This window comes from Solanum stenotomum, chromosome 5 (genome assembly GCF_019186545.1).
Source record: "Solanum stenotomum isolate F172 chromosome 5, ASM1918654v1, whole genome shotgun sequence".
Classification (NCBI taxonomy): domain Eukaryota; kingdom Viridiplantae; phylum Streptophyta; class Magnoliopsida; order Solanales; family Solanaceae; genus Solanum; species Solanum stenotomum.
The window spans coordinates 811,561-824,110 of NC_064286.1; the positions used below are offsets into that span (position 1 = coordinate 811,561).

General features: G+C 30.9%; 2 protein-coding genes across 2 annotated transcripts; one reads left to right on the plus strand and one right to left on the minus strand.

Annotated features, from left to right (window-relative positions):
- Window positions 1-1,788: 1,788 nt before the first annotated feature.
- Window positions 1,789-5,893, minus strand: LOC125864840 (protein trichome birefringence-like). Its single transcript, XM_049544926.1, has 5 exons — window positions 4,524-5,893; window positions 3,793-3,985; window positions 3,476-3,669; window positions 3,218-3,376; window positions 1,789-2,528 (listed from the first exon to the last, which is right to left on the minus strand). Exons 1-5 carry the CDS (start codon window positions 5,696-5,698, stop codon window positions 2,174-2,176), a joined length of 2,076 nt encoding a protein of 691 aa, XP_049400883.1. The 5' UTR covers window positions 5,699-5,893; the 3' UTR covers window positions 1,789-2,173.
- Window positions 5,894-10,452: 4,559 nt separating this feature from the next.
- LOC125865012 (thioredoxin-like 3-1, chloroplastic) lies at window positions 10,453-12,338 on the plus strand. The gene is made up of 5 exons (XM_049545163.1): window positions 10,453-10,853; window positions 11,563-11,637; window positions 11,765-11,831; window positions 11,929-11,946; window positions 12,104-12,338. The coding sequence occupies exons 1-5, from the start codon at window positions 10,552-10,554 to the stop codon at window positions 12,200-12,202; spliced, it is 561 nt and encodes a 186-aa protein (XP_049401120.1). The 5' UTR covers window positions 10,453-10,551; the 3' UTR covers window positions 12,203-12,338.
- The last annotated feature ends 212 nt before the right edge of the window (window positions 12,339-12,550 follow it).

Consider the following 12,550-nt stretch of genomic DNA (forward strand, 5'->3'; position numbering starts at 1 on the left):
AGATAATATGTGTCATGAGCTTGGATTTCGTGATAAATATGAGATCAGAGCCTGATACTCCCTTGGAACAATCATGGGACAAAAACTCAACAAGAATACTAAGTAGCTAAGAGGGGTGTATGCAACATTCATAACGAAGGACGGACCTAACACCTAAGCTAATAAACTTCCAAATAAAGATGCATATTATAACTTAGGTGAATCTCATATCAAAACGAGAGAAGGAAGTAAAGAGTTTTATAAGGAATATGATAGATTTACATGATACGCACATTTGCGCTCAATAATGATATCAAAACAAACCATACGTGCATTGAATCGCCATAATTTTAGTCCAAAAATGATACGTAATCTAAGCTAAATTCATGAACAATTAACTGCATTAAATTGCATGGTCCCCTATGAAGTGATCAATTCAAATTGGGCAATTGGATGACTTTATCTAAAATAGTTGAAGACAACCCATAAATAGCTATATACCATAAATATGGTCCAAAACACATATTGTACTAATTTATATGAGACATTTTTTTTTTAATCCACCCAAATTAGGATTGTTTTTTTAAAAGTAGGATTTGCTTATTTTTTATTTAAATATGTTACATATATAATGTTTTTTTTTAAAAGTAATTTTTTATTTAAACATGTTACATATATAATGTCATTTTTTTCCTTCCCCAAAAAAGTGTATTCAAGATAGTTTTGAAACACTGAAAAATCTACTTTTTTACATATTATTTTACGAAGTTCAAGTTAACATACGAAAAACTAAATCCAATAAAACACAATTTCTATGTTCTTATTTATATGTCTATCATTTTAGATTTCACGTGCATTAAGAAATTAAGTAAGTTTAATATTCTACTCATATTTAATGTTTTTAAGCCAAATTTTCAATCAATGAACATGAATTAATTTACTTTGATTAATTAATTTGACCAATGGACATGAATTATTTATTTAATTTTTCTATGTTGGTCAAATGTATATTTTTAAGGCTAATAACTCATAAGAGTAAAATAGGAAGAATAGTGTCATTTAAGCATTGATTTTGTGAAATGACAAACCTCCCTATGTCCACTTTTTAATTGTCATGTTGTGCTTTTCGCAAAGTCAATTTGACTAATTTTCAAAGTTAAATTAGATTACATTAATTTGATATTTTAAACAAAAGATTTAGATATTCAAAAACTATACAAAAAGTACTATAAATTCCAATTTTTTGCATATTAATATGATGAAAAAATATATCGTAAAATGTTAGTCAAAGTTATTATCATTTGACTCTAAAAAAGAAAACTATGATAATTAAAAGTGGACGGAAGTAGTACTCATTTAGAATCATCTATTTTTAATAAGGACGACATATAAATAGAAACGGAGAGGGAGTAGTAATTAATTAGAAGTCTTCATGATTAAGCTATTAGATTTGGTTGACTTAACTTTCACAGTGAATTCAATATGTTTACCTTAGAAAAATAAGATACTCATATAAAGTAAAATACTTATATAATAACTGATTAAATTACATTAAATGTAATTATTTATTTATTTTAGTATAAATAACTAGAACACTTTTAGAAGAACATCCCATGTGAACTAGAAAAAATAAACAGTATTAAAATATTTAACAAATACTTTAACCATCTTTTTCCTAAACAGTCCAACACGACAAGCTCTCTAATCAAACCACTAATTTTCATTGTCAAGCAGAGATGTCATGTGTAACACGGAACTTTAAATTAGATCCCTTAATTACGCACAATAATTAAGAAAAATGCTATGTCAAAACAACAATTTTGTATTAAAAAAAATGTATACAATACCCCTGATCCCAAACACGATTAATCTTATGATTCTATAAATTATTCATAATAAATAATGTAAATAATTTAAGAATATAATTTACATGATGTGATATAGATAGTCTACCTTGACATAAGCATCAGTAATTGATTCCACAGCTCGAACCAGTAATGTATAGATTACATGAAGACAACATTATTGTTGCTCCAAGGCACCCCTTCACGAAAAGAATGAGGGAAGCTTCTCAACTCTCGCGTATATAGTCTATAAACATACTCTCCCATATTCTTGTATATATAATCGAGAAATTCCTGAGGGTCAATGAGGCTTACTAGTGTGACACTCGATGAATAATGGGCCCGACCCTCTACGACTTCTTGTCATCTTGTTGTTTTTGATGTTGATTTACTAAAATCTTAGCATATAGCAACTCATTCCAAGCATCAGGCACACCAGGGAGACACCAATGACTACAATCTTGAAACAACAATGGTGTTTTCTTCTCTTCAACTGTAAATTTTTGTTTCCTATATACTGATGGATGACCATCTTTTCGAAAATCAGTCATTCTTGTGATATTGAGATATGAGACTTGAGTTTTCATCCCTTTTAAAACTCTTTCTAATACATTCATCTTTGATGGATATGGTGTTAGATATGTTGTGTTCTTGATTGGTTCTGTTTCATGGTCACAAGCTCCACCTGAATTCCATTGTCCGCCGCTATGAAGAAAAAAGAAGATAGTTTAAGCAAAACAATGATATAATATTATATCGGAAACTACTTTTCTAATGTCTGCGTACATCCTACCCTCCCACAGACCCCACTTGTGGGATTACACTATGTGTGTTGTTGTATTGATATATAATATTAATAGGTAAAAGTTATGTTGCTCGGACTTTTTAAAAATGTTGTCAAGTGCTTGTTGGATCCTCCAAAGTAGTGCATCGATCGAGGATCCGATACGAGTGCAGCAATAACATTTTTGTAGAGTCCGAGCAAATATAGGGCGACAGAACAAATAGGTTATGGATGAACAAGTGAATTTCATGAATGGTCGTTTAACTTTATCCGTGGTAATGGTAGAATCATAGAACTAATTTTTGTCACATTAAAGTAACTGAACTAGGTGTGGATTGCTCAAATGAGACAAATGACCCAAAGGTTAAATTTCTGGCTCAAAATAATATTAAAAGAATTACCCGACATCGGGAATTTAACCTTCTAGTCATTGTTTGAGCAATTTACACGTACTTTAAGGCAACAAAAGATAGTTTTGTGACTTTACTGTTATAGTGAACAAAGTTTAGTAACCGCAGGTGAAAACCAAACGTGAAATTAACCGATGAATAATGACACTACTATAGAGAAGAGAACTTGAGTTATCGACAAGTAAATGTCAAGGATTTACCTAAAATGAGACGCAGAATAACCTCTGAAGAGAACAAATGTTTTCTTAGGATTTACATGGGAATCAACCCATCTTCCCCATGTTGTTAAAGCTTTTCGAAATGCCTCAAGAACATCTAATTCGTTGTACACGTGACTTCCTTCTTGATAATAGTCCTTCCTGTAACATGCATCATTGTTTAATGTAAAACTATATTCTTAAAGCATAAACAACTATAGATTATACATATTGATTGAGAAAAAAAACAACAAATCTTACCCCAAGGAAGTTTTCTCGTGTGTCCACCAGTGGCCGGTGTTGAAGATTAAGATATCTGCATTTTTATATTTATCAGCAGACTGTCCGATCAAATCAAGTCGAAGTGTTTCCTTCTTCGTTCCTTTTTTATCTGCATATTCCCATTCTTGAACCAAGAATGGAGATACAAAAAACTCCACTCTGAAATTATACTCCTGAATTATCGAAAAATTTAAAGATGTCATTAGATTATGAACATATAATGATTACGAAGTCTAATAGTAGCTATGTTGCTCAGACTCTTCAAAAATGTCTCCGATATGGGTACGGTATCTTACCTCAAATAGAAATGAATATGAAGCCTCAGTCCTAAAATGTTGTCTGCCAGATTCTTCATAAACTTTTTTCTGATCTTTGACAGAGTCTCTAAGAATGCAAACAAGGGATTCCCACATATTCCTATTGAGCGAATCACCGACAAATACTAATCGCTTTCCTCTCAATAATTCCAACATATGAGTTCCATTCAATCTGTCAACAAGTTCCAAAAATCAATTGTTAGAAAACTTCAAGAATACATATATTGATTCGATCTCAAAGAAGCAAAACAAGTACAAATAGCTTGTTATAAGATTAATTTACGACGTAATCGATGAAAAAGATTAACTTTGAGATAAAGAAATCATGGTTTAATTAAAGAACTAGATCAAATTTCACAGATAATGAACAAAAATGAAAAATGCCATATTCCACAAGCAAGGGATTTTCTTGAGTGATTGAAAACTCAAGAAGCATATAAACTCATCAACAACAACAACATATTCAGTCGCAAACAAGTTGAAGTCGGCCTAATTTGGAGATCATAACAACAACTACTACGCCTCAGTCCAAACACGTTGGGATCAGCTATATGAATCATCATTGCCTCATTTAAGCTCAAACTCATGCCAATTAGGAGTTCAAACAACAACTACACCTCAGTCCCGAACAAGTTTTGAGGTTCTTTAAGCTGATAGACCAGATAAAATTATGATTAGAATTAAGTTGAGCATAAATAGCAAAATATTACCTTGGAAGAGTACAAGCATTGGGCTTCCATTTCATCTTCATGTGATTATTATCAGGTCTACCATTGAGAAAACAGTTAAATTGTTCATCAATCAGAGAACAAGAACCAGGTTTATACAAAGGATAAGACTCATCTTTCACCCAATTCCCATCAAAAAAATCACAACTCAATAAAGACTTAACCAAATCTTCATCCTTCTTCTTCTTTGCAGACACATCTAAATTTGTTCCGTCACTCTGGCTTTTCACAAATGAGGAAGTGAAATTGCCCTTCACTCCCTTTTCTGCAATTTCCTTCTCTTTACTCTCACTACCAGATTTTGCTGTCTGATTGACACTTGCTGATGACTTTTCCAATGGATTTTTACTCTGATTTGCCTTCAAGTTTCCAACTTTATCATCAAAATCTTTGCTTTTAGGCTGATTCTTTACACTTGATGGTTCTTGATTCAACCCAGAAGAGGATTTTGCTGCCACTGCTGATACATTCACAGTAGGCTTTGAGGGGCTTTTCAAGACTCCATTTTTATCATCAAAATCCTTACTTTTTGACTGATTCTTCACACTCGATGATTCTTGATCCAACCCAGATGGGGATATTGATCCTACTGCTGACACATTCACAGATGGCTTCAAGGGATTTTTCAAGACTCCATTTTTATCATCAAAATCCTTACTTTTAGACTGATCCTTCACACTTGATGATTCTTGATTCAACCCAGATGAAGATACTGGTGCTACTGCTGACACATTCACAGAAGGCTTCAAGGGGCTTTCCAAGACTTCACCTTTATCATCTGAATCATTGTTTAGAGGCTCAAAATTGGAGTTTTGGGATCTGGGGTTAGTGAAATTTTGAAGTTGCTGTGAGGAATTGGGGAAAAAGTAAGAATAAACTGAAGAGAAGTGAGATCTAGAAGATTCATCAGAAAAAGTACTTCCACTACTAGTACTAGTACTACTACTGCTTAAAGAGAAGATATTTGTGAACCATGGAGAAGAAGAGTTGGGTGAAGGACTAAAAGCCAAGAAAAAAGTAACAAGAATGAAAACAAACATGAACCCATATGCACAAGTAACAGTTCTTTTGGTTTTAAGAAAAGAGAAGTGAGTTTTCAGGTCTGTAATCAGAGTTTTTCCACCATTAATTGGTGTATATTTTGCTGTATCAGCCATATCTGCCTAGTGGGGTGTTTTTTTTTTAATGGAAAAACACAATGTATTGATATAAGTTGAGATGTGGAAAACAAGAAGAGAGAAGAATGAAAAGCCTTGAGAAGTGAGAGAGAAGTTTAAAAAGCAGTAAATGGCAAAGAGAGAGAAAGAGGAAGAAGAAAGTTGGGATGTATTAAAGCGTGTTGTGTGGAATGTGGACTCTCAATGTGTGCTTCTCTCTGTGGAAAAACTGGAGTACTACTTTCTAAATTTTTATTTTTTAAAGTATTAGAGAGATAAGAGATCGAATTCATGTAATTCTTTCTTATCCAGAGTTTATCGAATTGAACTTGTCTAATAAGCTATAAGTCATGCAACTATAAATTTTGTGGAGAGATTAATTCTGATTCAGAATGAACGTTGGCAGCATGTTTAACCCATGCAACTCGAACAAGAAATGATGTTTTTACTAGCGGATGGGTAAGTAGTGCATAAGAACATGTCTTTGGGCAGCTTGACTCCGCCACAATTTACATTTCTGAGGTGATTTAATAGTTATTATATATGAACTTAAAAGTTGATCATTTTATTTTCGAAAAGTTTATGCTAATTAGAGCATAAATAATATGATACGAGGTTCAGAATTGGGTTTATAAAATATTAAGATAAGTTTGCTTTTAATCATAATTTGAAAATGAATTTTGGGTCAAAAGACGAATGTTATTTAAGACCATATAAAAAAGTCATTTCATCCCTAAATTTTGATACGAAAACTCAAAATTTTGTAAGATAAATATTATTTAAGACCAAAAAGTTTTATGTATTTATGTTTGTCAATTAAAGCGTGAAATAATAATATTTACTAACAAGTCAAAATATTGATGAAATAATTATATTTACTCATAAATAGTAAATTTCGGGAAAAAAAATATTTTCGAGTATAATACAGGTCCTACCTAATATAGCTTAATCAACTCTAGAACACACTCATTTAGCTTCAACTTCAACCAAATTTGTACCAATGATTACTAATCAACAATGAATCAATACTACTAAATATGGATTAATGTAAACAAAGCTACTTTAATTAAATTTAAAGTAAAGAAGTTGCTTCAAATAATATTCATTAATTTACTCTTTATTAGGAAATATTTGGACTCAAAAGGTCAAAGCTTAGTTCACCTTTTTCAACTTTGTCAATATTTTGTTGACACTTTTAAGTTTGAAAAACGAAAATAACACTTGTTTTTGAGTCTATTAGCAGGAATGCCACTTGCCTTGGTATTGTCAGAGAGAATTTAGGAGATTAATAACAAACGAAGGAGATGCTTCCATGTGTACACGCCTAAAATGAAGTACTTTTTTTTTTTATTTTTGGGTAGAAACAAGAAGTACTTTAATTAGAATGTTTGTCTTTTACTTTTTCACCAATACAAGGTTAAAAAGGTGTTACCTTGAAAATTTGTTAGATTTTGTTAACAAAAAAGTAATTCGTAACTTTTAACAGTAATAAATATAAATATTAATAAAAAGTAAAAATATTTATCAGCATTAGTTAATTATCGTTAGATTTAATATTGCTATTGATTTTAAGAACATTTATCTCTAAAAATATATAAATTTATTGATAATTAAGATATTTTTATTAATTAAATATCATTGAAAGTTATTTTTGATATAGTGAATGAAGCATAGTGGGTAAAAGCATTGTCAATTCTTCAAAAAATAAAATAAAATCATACATTCAAATTTTTTTATGTATATCATGCTGATTAACAAAGTTTGGTTAATCTTCAGTTAAAGCCCATGTTTTATGATCTAAAGTGCAACAATTACTTTTGATCATCATCTCATAAAATTTAAGATAATAAGTCCTTATATTCTTCTTTTGAAGAATAATAATCGAATCGAATTTATGATCATAAAATTAAGATGGTTTTGTTTTGTTTTCAAGCAAAATTATCATAAAAATTATGATGAACTTAATAATTTTAGTTAGACAATTTATTTATATTTTTTAAAATTAATTTAAATATGCACACACATGAAATTTGAAGCTCATGGTTATTTACACTTTAAGTCATTATTCTGAAATTCACAATTCATTAAATTAAAATTCAGATTCGACATAACAAGGAGCACTTAATTCACTAAGGAGCCTAACCAACAGGAACTCGAATTAATCAAACTAGTTGCTTGGGATATAAATGGCTAAACAGAAAAAAAAACAATATGTCAAGTCACAACAGCTTATATTTATTTGTTTTGGTGTTTGGTATCTATTTGGAGTCGGATTAATTTGGATTCGTGTTAGTCTCACTTAAAAAAGTAAAATTGTATATTTTCTACTAAAAACGATTTTATACTCATGCATCGAATTTGAAACCTCTTAATAAATTAAAGATAAAAATATTTATCACTCTATCACAATCTTTTACGATAACTTAGTATAGTTGTCGGTATATCAAACATTATGTCCCTAGGAAGCTAGGACCATACTAGGAAGAATCAATTACACATACGTTGTCGACTTATTTCTACTAATAAAATGGCAAGTATGGACTCAAAATTTTGAGAGGTCATATGATTCAAGGAATTACAATTTTTTTTTCTTACTATGTATTTTTATTGTTCTAATGCTACTATTTGATTTATATGTAAACGATTTGATCGTTCAATGACTTGTAAGATAAATATATCAATCAAGTGATTGTCTGAAAATTAATGCGGAAAATATTCTAACATAAAGTATTTTGAAGATTATCTGCCAATTACAATATACTAAATATTAAATTGTAAATTTATTAATTTTTTTGTGTATAATAACTTGAGATATATAAAAACAAACATATAAATTTTAAATTCTAAATTTTCTCCCTAATATCAAATATATATATATATATATATATATATATATATGAGAATGCATATCATATTTTATTGTGTTAGATAGTAGAGTTCAAAGATTTTATATTCATTCACAAAAAGTAAAAAATTATGGAATCCTTTCATATTTCATAAACATGTAACTGAATTATTTTTATATGAGATTCTTATTTATTTTATTTTAAAAAAACAAATGAAGAAGAAGAAGAAGAGAGAGACTTGAATAATATACACCTCTTATAATTGAAGAATTAATGACCAATGGAAAAGGGGCTATAATTTCATTAAAGTCTTAACTTCCTATTTGCCAACCACTTTTTGTCCACCGACTAAATATTTCATCAAATATGAAGCTATCATTTAATCATGGATATTGAAAGTGGGTTGTTTTATATAAAAAAAAAATGTTGAATATTATTCGTCCATAAGATTTAGTCAATTTTTGAAGTTCATCTTTTAAAAAATCTATATTAAATAAAATACATATCTAAATATAATTTCAAATTTAAAATATGTACCTATTTGTCATTACACCTTTAGAATTAATATGAATTTTAACTAAATCTATAACAGAAATTCAACCAAAATTTTCATTTAAATGAAAGAAAAAAAAAAGAATTAGATGACTCCAATAGAAAAAAGACGAAATGCTGAGATAATTTTCAGTTCTGTCACGCACTTTTGTAATATGAAAATTGAATAGAATAACATGGACTTTTAATTAGTTGTCATGTGATTCCTCTATAAGCCACTATAACTTCTTCTTTTTTTGTCATCCGGACATTATATTTGCTTTGAAGTTTGATTAATTAACGTCCGTGTTAAAAAGTCTTATTTTGGAGGATAAAGTTTAAAGAAGACTTTCTATTACCCTGAACTCGAAATTAAGATCTCTAAACAAAACAAAAAAATACTTATCATTTCACCACAATGATAAGTAAACAAAAATGATCAAGTGTGCTTCCTTCCTTATTTTGATAGGCTTTATCAGCCCAATCTATGTTGGGTTGCCCTAAACTCAAATATGCTGATGGGCTTTTAAATTAATAGGCCCAATAAGAATTACAGGATTCGAGTGGAGGGATGATTTACAAGAATGACCTTGAAGATCGGTGATATTAAAATTTTGTCCCTGCTTCACTTGCCTAATGAACAAAGCTTCGAGGTCAACAAGTTTTTCCTTTTGAACTTGATGCAAATGGATATCGAAAGCTCAAGACCATCAATTTTCAAGATTATTAGATGTAATTTCTTGTGGATTAAGGTGTATCAAGCCTATGAAGGAACCAACATGGATTGTGGTGCACTGGTGAAAGTGTTTCACCCTTAACTAGAGGTCTCGGGTTCGAGCCCTGAGTATGGAGAAAATCTTGTTGGTCGGAGCTCCAATGTGGGCTTCGGACACCGGATGGGAAACAAAAAAAAAAGCCTATGAAGGAGGAAATGATTTTTTAAAAAATATCTTTATGTTTGATATACGATATACAGTCATATTTAGAAGAAAAAGAACTATTAGATACTTAAACAAATTATAAGAGAATAAATAAATCAAAACTCGAATTAGATTATGATCTATTGGTTAGCCCATGTTGATCTAACTCATTTCAGCCTAAGTAACTTTTAACTGAGTTAATGATCCTCTCATTAGTTAATTCATCGATATCAACTCATTCAAATTCAACCTATCATGTCCATTTGACACCATATTATATAGTTTCCACATGGACAAAGGGTTAAGAAAAAGCAACTCTACTACAAGATGGGCACCAAATGGTCTTTTTCCTTTAAGAAAACTCCAATACACTACAAGGATAAGTGGATAAGCTTTACCTTCAAGCAATAAAATCAAGAATGCATCACAAGTTTGTACCTTTGACAAAAATATCTACTTGAAAATTAAAAAATTGAGGAAAAAAACCTCACACGCCCAAATATCTAATCCTTTTTTATACAGTCACCTCTTTTCAAGTACCAAAAACTTCTAAAAAATGTCAATTTTAGCACCAAATTCCCAAATTTTGTACAGAGAAATCTACAATAGAGAGAATCAGCATCTGTTTTTGAACAGTGGAGGGAATCTAAATATTGTAAAATCATATGGATTTTGTTTTGTTGACAAAAGAAGAGGTGATTGGAAGAAGAAAATAAAAAGGGAGTTTAGAATTCATGCCTCTTGGGCAGATTTGTCAAGACCAGCTGCTGTTGAGATGCAACCCATTGAGAGTAGTGAACAACTTGATCAGATTTTAGACTCTGCTAAAGAGCTTTCACAACCTATCATCATTGATTGGTAAAAATCTTATCTTTACCTTCTTTGTTATACAAGAAAGACTGTGGTTGAATGGTAAAAGTTTTGTCTTTAATCATAGGTTTCGGGTTTTAGCTAATGTGGTTGAATGGTAAAGGTTCTGTCTTTAATTATAGGTCTCGAGTTTTGGTCTAATGTGATTGAATGGTAAAGGTTCTGTCTTTAATCATAGGTCTCGAGTTGTAGTCTAATGTGGTTGAATGGTAAAGGTTTTGTGTTTAATCACAGGTCTTGAGTTTTTGTTTAATGAGGTTGAGTTGTTAAGGTTTTGTCTTTAATCATAGGTCTCGAGTTTTAGTGTAATGTGGTTGAATGGTAAAGGTTATGTCTGTAATCATAGGTCTCAAGTTTTAGTCTAAGACGAGAAGCTTTTTTGATTGTATAGGTGGTCCTCCTTTTAACTATAGGTCTCAGGTTTGAACTTCAAGATGGAGTCTTTTAGATAGTAAAGCTCCTTCCTTTAATGATAGGTTTTGAGTTTGAGTTCTGAGACGAAGTCTTTTTGATAGTAAAGGTCCTTCTTTTAACCACAAATCTCATGTTTGATCCCAGAGATGGAATTTCGTATTATTCTGGATTAGTTAGATAATGAACTTCGGACACTGGATGATTATTTTCTTCATTTTTAGAGACAGAATCAAATTCATAGAGTTGTCGTTAGATTGATTTGTTTGTAGCAAATGATTGATAGGATGGCAGCTTGGTGCCGGAAATGCATATATTTGAAGCCTAAATTGGAGAAACTTGCTGCTGAGTTTGATACCAAGTAAGCCCCTTTTTCATGTCTGCTCTCTAAGACAATACAATGCCTTGGAAATCATGAACTATTTTGTCATGTTATTATTTTGGCAGTAGTTTGACAAGAAACTGGATTTTTATGTTCTTGTTTTTAGACTCAAATTCTACTATGTGGATGTCAATAAAGTGCCACAAACTTTAGTGAAGCGCGGAAACATCTCGGTAAGTACTGTTTTGGGAACAACTTAATCTTTTAGCTGTCTATTAATGTTCATGTTCCTGTGTTAGCCAGCTAATTTATTCTTGTTTTGATTTCCAGAAAATGCCAACAATTCAGGTGAACATTATGGATTCTCCAACCTTCCAAAAGTTCGAAAGATCTTTTCATTTTATTTAATTTGATGATGATATGAAATGAGCTTAAATAACAAAAGAGGGAATTAATATAGTCAAACCCTAACTTGTTTGAGTCTGAGGCGTAATTGTTGTTGCAGTTGTGGAAAGATGGGGAAATGAAAGCTGAGGTGATTGGAGGGCACAAGGCATGGCTTGTAATTGAAGAAGTGAGAGAAATGATCAAAAACTTTATATAGTTGTTACTAGTCCAAATAAACAACAAATTTCTTTTGCTTTGTCCAAAGTTTGACATCAATTTGTATATTCAGCAAAGAGCATTTCAATATGTACAGTTGTTACAAAGGATCCTTTTGCATTATCAAATATGGTGAAATACTGGTGATGTTGGAACTTAAAAACTTTGCTCGAAACAATTAGTATATATATACGCTGACGTAGTGGTGGCAAATGGGTGAGTTGAATCAGATTTGGACGGATTGAGAATAGACAAAGCTAAAATGGATTGCCACTAGCCCATCAGTAGGCATTGATATCAAAATGATGCATACAAAAAATAATGGAAGAAGCACCACCACACCAAACTA

Excerpts from the sequence above, each read along its gene's own strand:
- LOC125864840 (XM_049544926.1), bottom strand. The coding sequence starts at position 5,698 with ATGGCTGATACAGCAAAATATACACCAATTAATGGTGGAAAAACTCTG. Across the intron at positions 3,670-3,792 it reads CATATTCATTTCTATTTGAG|GAGTATAATTTCAGAGTGGA; the intron begins GTAAGATACCGT and ends TCGATAATTCAG. Across the intron at positions 3,377-3,475 it reads CACGAGAAAACTTCCTTGGG|GAAGGACTATTATCAAGAAG; the intron begins GTAAGATTTGTT and ends TGCATGTTACAG.
- LOC125865012 (XM_049545163.1), top strand. The coding sequence starts at position 10,552 with ATGTCAATTTTAGCACCAAATTCCCAAATTTTGTACAGAGAAATCTAC. Across the intron at positions 10,854-11,562 it reads CAACCTATCATCATTGATTG|GATGGCAGCTTGGTGCCGGA; the intron begins GTAAAAATCTTA and ends AATGATTGATAG. Across the intron at positions 11,638-11,764 it reads GCTGCTGAGTTTGATACCAA|ACTCAAATTCTACTATGTGG; the intron begins GTAAGCCCCTTT and ends TCTTGTTTTTAG.